The following is a 10,237-nucleotide window of genomic DNA, read 5'->3' as shown; positions in this document are numbered from 1 at the left end:
TGGTTCTACTTGCTCATTCAATATCTTTCAATTTGTGATACGTGTCAAAAATAAAATTTGATTTGAATAGTAAGTTTTAGTTGAGTATAATCGAGTTGCTCATGGTCCGAAAGACATTTTTTTTCCTTTGGCAGCGCAGAAGTCATGAGAAATTCTAGCCATGTTGAGTTTCTCATACTGGGTGACCTTTTCCGCCGCGGACTTGGTGGTCTGCAAGTCTGGTACACTTCAGAAATTTGGAACTTGGTGTCCAGCTTCTAAGCTTCGCTTCAACCCCGCCGGCTCCAGTCTCAAGTACGTAGCTCGCTATCCTCTAGTGCGCTCAAAGCACCAGGTCCTTGGCCGAAACTGCGAGCCGTGCGTCGGGACCCGATTCGGATTTTACGAAACCTTTAGTCACGTTTTCGAGTTTGTGATGGTCAACGCGGCGGGAAGTAAACAGGATCAAAGCAGACATTTTGGTTTCAAGCAAAAGGCTCGCAGTTCCGCGTCTCTTATCGGTGAAGGGACCAAACGCAATATTGCCGAGAAAACGCTTACTGTGTCTTCTCGGCGTTTATCAAGGTATATACCAACATCGCCTCTTGCTTGTTCATCCCGAGTCTCGACGCCCCGGCGTCGCATTCCTCACTACAAGTTGTTGGCATGGCCCCGGCCTGGCCTACACGGCCTAGTGGAACAGAGGTCATTAACACCGACTTTCTTGTTTTAATGTTCTGCCGCTACATACCTTTCGGATGCTATAATTACCCTCGAGCAGCTATCTGAAAGTTGTAGCCGGATATAGTAAATACTTTCGGAAAGTGCTATATTCGCTTCATGCCATTGTTTAAGTATAGCTGAGTGCACAAGTGGTTTTAGGCTTCACTCTATTGCTTTCTGTATTTCGGTATTTTTATGGCTGTGTTAAGCATTATACTGCAATCTCATGACATTGTAACTTATGTAAAAGTTTGCTCTCTTTTATATTCTTTCTGTCAAAATTTGAAGAATCTTTCTGTACATCAACATGATAGTATCTGTTGTTTTATTTCTGGCTGCCTCCTAGCCTACCTTTGTTACAAAATATTCTCCACCTAACCCTTTTGTTCTTTCTGGTTCTGTTGATCAGGAAAGATCTTTTTTACGGCCTTCATTCTTCAAGGAATGTTCAGCCTGTTCAGTCTTTGAAACAGAAAGGTGCAAGCTCTAAGGTAATTTGTTCTCAATATTTTTTATCAATTTCTAATATTTTAAAAGTATGAATTAAAAAGTACTTACCAGTTGCTGTCCCTTTCAGATCCCTCAGCAAAAAGCAAGATCCTCAGTCTTAGTCAACATCAACACAAAGAAAGCTATGCATCCTGAAGAGGTTCAAATTTCTAGACCGTTGGCGGGTTTAATGGAAGTGAAGAATTTGAAACCACAAGAAGGCCTAGAAGATGACATTGATGTTGAAGAGGTGGAATTGAGCACAGAAAATGGGAATAATGAAGAGCTAAATGGTAATGGCTTTCACCACAAGGAAAATGGTCACTCTGTTCATCCTCAAGCAGAGAAGAATGAAGTTCCACTTGAAGAGAAATTGCAAGCTGAACCTTTCAATGGTGCTGACGTGAAATCTGTTCTGCGTCTCAAGAGTTCTCGGCGTAACTCTACAAGCAGTCGCTCTTCCTCTGTCTCATCTGCCCGTTCTCTGAAGCAACAACTGCCTACAGCTTTGCAGATGGAAGTCAGCATGGATTATGATGAAAGGGAACACATGGAGCCACTTATCATTGAAGGCACTGCTGAGGATCTGGAAGTTAGCATGAGTGTATCTCATGACGATGCTGATGATGGTGTCACTACTGACTCGGAAGCCCCTGTAGAGGTACCCGTTGATAATGATGAGTATGAAGACGAGAGTGTTGGGTCAGAGCAGGCATCAGAGGCAGAGGTGCCAAAGAAGGTGAAATCTCCAAAGCCCCCAAAGGCTGCTAAAATTGGCAAGTCGCCTAAAACTAAAGCTGAGCTGAAAGTGAGCCATGAGAAAGTGAAGACGCCTCGTGCCAGGAAAGGAAGCAAAACAGCTCCCAAGATCTTTGATGAAGTAGATGATTATTCTGATACCAACTCAGTTTCCAAAGATGACACTGAATCTGAAGATCTCAACATGAAATACCAGAAGTCTCCTTCCAAGCGGTCCAAATTGACACCACCCAAGCTGGCCCCCGTTGATGAATTGGAGCCCGAAGACAAGGAAGAGGTTGAGCCTGCTCCGAGGAGAAGTTCTCGCACTCGACAAACTCCTCAAAAATATAACAGCGCTCAATATGTTGAGTCTTACTGGGATGAAGACCGTTTGAACAATTCTGATGCACCTTTCAGCACTGCAATTCGCAGTGTGAAAGGCAGACGATCATTGCGGAAGTCTCGCAATATCAGTGCTCTCAATTCATCTCTTCACAATGAGTCCTCTCCCTGGGATAATGAGTTCAAAGTTCTCACTCCTTGTGGTGGTGGTGTATCTGTTCACAATGTATCCGTTTCTGACAATGTGGACATCAGTACTCCTGTCAAGCGCAAAGCTGAAGATGAAAATGAGGAAGAGAATGATCGAGGCCAGAAGAAAATGTGTGTGGAGAGCACAGATTTGGATAATTCGTCTGCGAGTCAAACCTCTAGTTTCTTCTCTGTTATAACTTCCCCAATTATGCTACTGAAGAACAAACTTCGAGGATCTTACGTGAGCAGCAGCACACCTGTCAAGGAGCAGCTAGCTGACCCCCAAATGGATGTAACCGAACCATTGGATGCTGATAATAAGGATGTGGAGGTTGCAGCAGATGCCGAAAAGAAAGATGCTGATGTTCCTGAAGAAGCTTCAGCTTCACCCACCTCCACCGTGGATGCACCAGAAGTACAAGTAAACCGAAACTGGTGCTCAATTATGTAATTATTGTAAATTTTCTGTGTATTTGCTTACACACAACACACACTTTTACTTGATTTAGTCACTTGCTCGCTTTTAGTATAGTCAGTCTGGTGAGGAAGTATCTTAAACTGATAATGATTTTGTCTTGAATTTGTGTTGTGTGTCTGCAAATATGTTAATTCACTTTCTCTACCAGCTTCTTTGGACATTTTAGTTCATGAAAGTTGTGTTATAGTTCAACATTCATTTGCTTTGATTCTCCTTGGTATTAGCAGATTATGCTTTTAGGGTCTTTGTATCGTTTGTTTTATTGTGAATGACTTTAGTATTCTGATCAACATTTTATCTGAAATTATGACGTAAATTGAACCTTTACAAAGTATGTTTATAGTCTAGTAAATCCATGGTTCCATCCTATTTCTTTTTGGTACATATGTTGTTTTTTTAAGTTATGTATCGTATGAGACTGATCACAGTATTTTTCATTTTACTTTAGGCTAGCCCTTCCCATGACACTGGTAATTGGTGGGACATTATTACGTTCCAAACCTACTCATTTCTCTTGATAAAGTAGTAGCTTCCATGCTATGATTTTTGTTTCATATTCCTTTGTTGTATTTTAAGTAAATTTTATGTTGAACATAATGTACTTCAATTTAGTATTAAAGACATGTTTCATTTTACTTGTGTTTTTTCCTGTTCCTGAATGGGTAAAGGATGGTGCTTCACAAATGGACTTCACAAAAGAACGTTAACTTTGATATTGTATTTATATAAATGCGATGGTATATGCAGAAAGGGAATGAACATTCATCACACATTGAACACGCAGCGTAATAAATGAGAAATAACGCAGGTCAAATTATTTACTTGGAGAGAACTTTGGCAATAGATCTCAAAGCTTCACATGAGTTTATCATTTTGTGGTGTTGAATTTTTAACTTAAGTCAAGATTAGACCTTACTGCATTTTAGGCAAATAAATCACCAATCATGAGCTTTTATCTCTATTGTAACAAGACTTATAATTATTGTCACGTGTTGCAATATGACAGGGATGTACTAACAATAAATTTATGTATCATCCCCTAATGAGCCCTTTACTCCAAGGGATTATCATACTACTTATGCTATTCTATTGTATATCAACATACAGGCCTTTTGCTTTCCCTCTGCAATACTAACATCAGGCTTTATTTCATTTGCAAGGCAGTCACTTTGCATAGAACCAGGGTCAAGGAAATTGACCTGATAACCGAGGTCTTCTCGCGCCGTTTGTTATGGATCTAAACACTTACAATCACATTGTTTGAATTGACACCCAAAAGTGAACTCTGTCTCTCTAATACATTTTACTTGTATATCAGAGCTGGAGCCCCGCTCTTATATTTTGCACTATAAATCAACTTAACTGAAGTGTTTTCTTCCATTTCTTTTCACATTAAGTAACATAAACAAACTTTGGTGTACCTTAGAAAAAGAATCTCAATAATTGTAACTGATTATGCTTGCATTCAAAATGTTTCCAAGACAATTTCTAAAAAAAAAATCTTCTATCTTTGCAATTGATGTTCATACCTTAATGGATGTGGATGATTAAACCCATGTAGAACAAAAGGCCATGATAAAATCATTTGTTATCTATCACCATGAAATGTGTCACAAAATCCAGCTAAAAACTGAAGTTTTTGACTGAGCTAAGATGTTTGCTTTGGCATGGTGCTTGTTGGTTTCAGGTTCCAACATTTACAGCATTTTAATGCAAGAACATTTGGAATGTCTTAATCTATCACAACCATATTTGATTTCCAGCAGATGCAGTGATGAAATTTAGCTGGATACCACATAACTCATATGGGGATCTGCATCGTCTATTACTTGTGATAATAATGATAGATAATGATGAAGAGAGAAGATTAACTTATTTCTTTAGGTCACTCCAATACTTTCATAATATTACATCAATGTCACTGCAGTCAGTGACTTGTGATCTCAATACAACTGAGATCACACAATGAGAATATGAATAAGTAATGATAAAGGGTTTGATAAGAGTAGGAATTGTGGAAATTTTCAATGACTGTTGAATGGCAGAACTCACAATAGCATAACACACACAGACTACAAAATAAAATCAGCAGAAAGCAGCTGGAGTGAATGGGGTGAGACAGAACTCTTGATAAATTGCAAATGTGCGGACATATCCACACATGATGGGAGAAGAAGTAATATGTCAAAATGACAAAGTTATTCTTATCAGGTTCAATCCATCCGTATGACACCCCTAACTACCCATTCAAATTTCAGAATAGAGTTTAGAGGCAGCCATCCTTGGTTAGCCTCAGATGCTAATTCTCCAGACATTATTATCTATTTTCTTCTTATGAATGGGGCATAATACTAAATCTTCTATCACTTGATTTACATTGAATAAATTTCTTTTAAAATAAACAATTGGAGCACCTTGTAGGGATTAATTTCTCAAAAATAAATATGACTCCATTTTTAGGGCGAATGAGAAAGCTATTTATGTTTTGCGCGACAAAATAATGTCTACATACATATCAAGTTGAGATGCACATTTAAAATTTAAATATATATTCTAACTTGTGATTAACATTTAATGGATTTTCAAAGAAAAATCTTAGGTTTTATGGCCATAACAAGTGTATCTAAAATTATTAGGCTAAAACTCAACAAGCAATCCATATAAACATTCAAAACATAACAGTCAGCATAAATCAAAGACAGCTTTTTTAATAGGGGTAAAAAGCAGTCAGGCTAAACGACAAATATTGTTCAAACCTAGGTTTATATCTCTCGACCAGCTTTTTTTTTTCAACTGATATGACCTCCAGCTTTAATTCACCCAGACATTCTAAATTATTCCATTCAACAAGTGATTTAATTTAAATCATTTTGTGCTTATAGCAGGGGAAAATTCAAAATCCAACTGTGATCAGCACATTTCGGCTCTCTTTGAAAGACGGAATCCGGCATGCAGTCGGCTCGGCCAATCTAGTAGGTACTTGGACACTCAGGGGGGTTCAAGTCCCCGAACACATTCAACTCGTAGAGACTGGCGAAGCTGATAAAGGCCAAGTACCACAGCATCAGGATCACGCCGTACTTCTTGTCGAGCTTCCATCCGTTGAGGTGCGTCGCCACGACCAGGAAGACAACGGTGGACAGCAGGGACAGGGTGGAGTAGGTGAGCCCTGGAAAGAGCAAAAAGTGCAGCAAATCCGTCAAACAAACCCCATTTTGACTCCGTTTTGGCTCCGCTCCCTCTCCAATAAGCCTCTCGGCCTGCGCCACGCATGCTTACCTTTGCTGTACACGTTGACGTGGCTGCCCGGGGCGATGATGGCCGTCTGCAAGAACCAGGGAAGTCCCAGGCAGATGAGGATGTCGAACACGTTGCTTCCGACAGCGTTCGACACCGCCATGTCGCCGTACCCTTGGAGGGGAGGCAAGAGATTAGCATAGAGGCGGAACTGTGATGTGATGCGATGCCAGTTTGGCAGCCAGGACCTACCCTCTTTGACGACGGCAAGGCTGGACAGTGCGTCCGGCACGCTCACCCCGGCGGCCACGAAGGTGAGCCCCATGACGGTGTCGGGGATGCCCAGCGTGGACCCTGCGGCACGACAAGCAGTCCAAGCAGTGAGCGCGGAGTTACAGGGGGAAGTTCAAGTTGAAGGAGGGGGCGGGGGAAGCTGGAAACGCGATTTCTCCGAGAAAGAATGATCCTCCGATCGGCGACTCACCTATGACAGTGATCATCCAGACCATGATGTACGAGTAGAAGGAGATCCACACCATGGAGATGACGAAGGTGAAGGGGTACCACTGGCGGTACTGCTGCTGCCGGCAGTCGGGCATGGTGAGGCGGCACAGGTAGTGGATGGGGTACACGGAGTACCAGCGCAGCGTCTCGATCTGGTTCATGTTGGGCGGCATCTCTAGCGGCGACACCTCCTCGCCGGTGGGCTCCTTCGGCTTGTAGTACTGCGGGCCTGGGGCGCCGGGAGCGCCGGGGGCCGCGGGGGCGCCCTGGGGAGCGACGGGCTGGCCGCCCTCGCCTGCAAAGCCGGCGGTCGGACAAACGGAGGGTCAGGACGAGGCTCTAGGCCTCTAGTCAGGACTGAAGCCCCGGAACTTATTCGAGGACTCAGTCAGGACGAGAGGCGGTACTTGGTGTTCACAGTTGCAGCATGGTTACCGTTCGTCTGCATGTCGGGGTACTGCTGCTGCTGGTTGGCGTTGTTGGGGTTGTTGGGGTTGTTGGGGTCCTCGGCCAGGGTGCGGTACGTCACCAGGTGGGCCTCCTCGTCGGGGGAGGCGGGCTTGCAGGGCAGGGGCAGCGTGTTGGCCCACTTCTCGACGAGCTCGTTGAAGTGCAGCGACACGCAGTACGCCACGTACACCAGCAGCATGAACAGGCTCTCGAACCTGCGGCGTGGCACCATGGCGGCGCTGAGTCCTGGCTCAAGTCCTTCCGCGCACGCCGTACGGGGCGGAGGCCGCTCTGTCTCTCTCGCACCAAGTACACGGGATGCTCCTTGAGTGCGAGAGAGACAGAGGGTGGACAAGTACGAACCAGGATATGAGGTCGTTGCAGATGACGAACAGCATGACCAGGATGCTGAGCGCGTACCAGAAGCAGTCCCGGCACAGCGGGAACCAGTTGAGGGTGCACACGGTGCCAGCGCACAGGGCACACACCTGCGGGCCGAAAGGCCAAAACCATGAGTTGTAGTTACCAGTGCCTCGACTCGAGACGAGCCTCAAGCGAGCCCGCTGGATGGGCAGGTGCCGATTGCCCGTCCTGGGGAGGGGGAGGGGGAGGGGAGGGAAGGAAAGGCCCGAACCTAAGGCCCGGCCGGGCCGCGGCCGCGAAACGCGAAGTGGGCCACCTCGCCCACCATTCTCGGCATCTCCTCAACCCTTCCTCCACCCCCACAGCGAGCACAGTGAAGGGGCACCTGGCCGTGCCCCGCCGTGCCCCCTGTTCGTTTGCTCGCCCTGACGAGCTCTCCGTGTGCCCACTGATAGTCAAACAAAACGGCGGCATATTGGAAAGATTGCGAAGGGGCCGCGCCCTGCCAGCCCTGCCAGCCTTCCCGGCCCGGGCGCAGACGGCGTGTTCCCACGGTCCCCACCCCAAGGCCAAGCAGGCCGAGCAGGCCGAGCAAGCAGACGAGGCAGTCCTTGCTGGTCGCGACTTGCGCAGGCAGCCGCAGGCAGCGCGGTCGCCAAGCCTGAAGGCTGTCGCCGCCGAACAGCCGAACGGAACGTGCTTCCCCTCGTCCCCCTCGTCCCCCTCGTCGCCCTGAGCGCCGTGGCGACGCGGCTCCGCGCTCCGCACCTTTTCCCCCGCCGACCGCCACCGCGGGGAAAGGAGGGGTGAGGAGGGACGACGACGACGGATGACCCCGCCGGGCCGGCAGCGGCAGCACAAGATGCATGCGCGCGGCTCCGCCGAACTGAATGGGAGAAAAGGCCCCCCAGAGGGAGGGGTTGGGGGTGCTCCTTCGGAGTGCTCCGTCGCAGACGCAGCGAGTCTCGACTTGTCTGCGAGGGATGTGGCCTTTGCGCGGCCACTGCGCGGAGCCCTGGAGCTCTGTGCGGCCCGCAGAGCCAACAAATTCAAAGCCCCTCGGCGTCGCCGGTCCCAGGCTGGCCCGGGCGAGACGCCGAGACGCCGAGAGCGGCATGGCATCCGGGTAAACAAGTCGTCGCCGCGCCATTCGCGCCATCGCCCGGCCGCGCGCCGCGCGTCGAGAGTCGAGTCACGAGAGGTGACGAGACGCTTGGCTCGCGCCCCGTCTGCCGCGCAATAAAAAGTGTGGGTGGCAAACCTCTGCCTGCAACGACTTGCCCCGCTCTCGAGGACTCTGGGCGAGGCCAGCCGACTTGAGGCCTCTCACGCCGTGCCGTGCCTGGCGCCTTGGCCAGGGCAAGGCTTGGTGGTCTGACGTGCCAGCAGCATTGTTTGGGCTCTTCGGGCGGGAGCGGAGACGCGGGGCCCGGCTCGGCTCCGGACAGTTCTTCCCTCGACTCGACTCGCCTCGGGTCTCTAGGGCTGCCACGGAGGGGGCTCTCTGGGGCCGGGGGCGGGAGTGGGGGCGGGGGCGGCCGCCTTCTCTAGGGTGTAACGCGATCAGCGGACGGCCCGGACGACCGGGACGACCGGGACGGCCGGGGAGGACAAATAGAAGAAGAGAACAGAGGGACAGGAGGGCCCCAGCCCGCCGCAGCCGCCCCCGGACCGCCCCGGACCAGGAGAGGGGACTAAAGCGGCTCTCCGAAATAAGCCTCTCAATTTTCAACGCAATCAAGTGTCCTCTCCTTCTCTGCAGATCCGACTGTGGTCGCCGGTCGCTGCGAAGGGGTGACACAGACACAGCAGGCAGCTCCTGCGGCTCCTGCTGCGGCTTGGCGTGGCTTGGCGTTCTCAGCGTTGGGGCACGGCACGCCCAGACTCACCGAGATCACAAACATGATGTTGAAGACGGCGGAGCCGATGACGCCGGAGATGCCGATGTCGTCCTTGGCGAAGAACACCCCGATGATGACGGTGGCCAGCTCCGGCGCCGACGACCCGGCGGCCATAAAGGTGGCCCCCGCCACGTCGGGGGAGAGCTTCATCTCTGTCAGAACGAGGGTGTCGTCACACAAAAGTCCTTTCAAACTCCAACTTTTCCCCGGCGGCGGCACCGGCTTGCGCTAGCTTGCGCTGGCTTACCCTCACAGATGCGGTCCAGGGAGGCGACGAAGTAGTCGTCGCACACGATGGCCAGCCCGACGAACGTGTAGGCGGCCAGCAGCAGGTGGATGATGAGGCCGCCGTGGCGCCGCGCGGAGGGCCCGATCAGCGGGTCGGGGAACTGCTCGATGGCGGGCGGCGTGCAGTTGGCGCGCTTCGGCCGCCACGTCGGGTGCGGGTGCGTCGTGGAGGACACGTTCTGCACGCGGCCCGGCGGCGTCGCCGTGGTGCGTCCGGGTGGCCCGGACGCCGCCTTGGACTTGCCCGACGCCGCCGTGGTCCGTCCCCCAGAGCCCGTGGGTGGCGTGGTCCGCACCGGCTCGGCGCTGGGCAGCGGCGACGTGGCGGCTCTCTGCAAGGCGGACAGAGAGGGAAAGCAGTGTCCAATTATAGTGCTTTGACGTGAGTCGGCGAGAGTAAAGACGGCGCATCCCCAAACCGAACGCACTACCCTCCCGATGGCCGGCCACCCCGCCACCCCGCAACGGCAGCACACCTTTCTCTCTCTGCCTCTCTCGTTACGGATCCAACCGGCCCGCCCTCACCCCCGCCCCTTCCACGAACGGTTCA

At 49.9% G+C, this 10,237-nt stretch overlaps 2 protein-coding genes across 3 annotated transcripts; one reads left to right on the top strand and one right to left on the bottom strand.

Moving 5' to 3' along the window:
* The first annotated feature begins 144 nt into the window (after window positions 1-144).
* LOC117639438 lies at window positions 145-3,579 on the top strand. Of its 2 annotated transcripts, none has more exons than XM_034375099.1 (3): window positions 145-294; window positions 1,112-1,193; window positions 1,280-3,579. In XM_034375099.1, the coding sequence occupies exons 1-3, from the start codon at window positions 161-163 to the stop codon at window positions 2,915-2,917; spliced, it is 1,854 nt and encodes a 617-aa protein (XP_034230990.1). In that variant the 5' UTR covers window positions 145-160; the 3' UTR covers window positions 2,918-3,579. The 2 variants fall into 2 exon arrangements, with proteins under 2 accessions (XP_034230990.1, XP_034230980.1); XM_034375089.1 differs by lacking the exon at window positions 145-294 and adding an exon at window positions 301-564.
* A 64-nt stretch (window positions 3,580-3,643) lies between these two features.
* LOC117639447 (probable sodium/potassium/calcium exchanger CG1090) lies at window positions 3,644-9,818 on the bottom strand. Its single transcript, XM_034375113.1, has 8 exons — window positions 9,647-9,818; window positions 9,388-9,551; window positions 7,499-7,623; window positions 7,121-7,350; window positions 6,666-6,980; window positions 6,434-6,535; window positions 6,224-6,355; window positions 3,644-6,113 (listed from the first exon to the last, which is right to left on the bottom strand). The coding sequence occupies exons 2-8, from the start codon at window positions 9,547-9,549 to the stop codon at window positions 5,914-5,916; spliced, it is 1,266 nt and encodes a 421-aa protein (XP_034231004.1). The 5' UTR covers window positions 9,550-9,551; window positions 9,647-9,818; the 3' UTR covers window positions 3,644-5,913.
* Between the last annotated feature and the right edge of the window lie 419 nt (window positions 9,819-10,237).

Source organism: Thrips palmi, unplaced genomic scaffold (genome assembly GCF_012932325.1).
Source record: "Thrips palmi isolate BJ-2018 unplaced genomic scaffold, TpBJ-2018v1 HiC_scaffold_1, whole genome shotgun sequence".
Classification (NCBI taxonomy): Eukaryota; Metazoa; Arthropoda; class Insecta; order Thysanoptera; family Thripidae; genus Thrips; species Thrips palmi.
The sequence above is the reverse complement of the archived record's forward strand: the minus strand, read 5'-3'. Positions and strand labels throughout refer to the sequence as shown.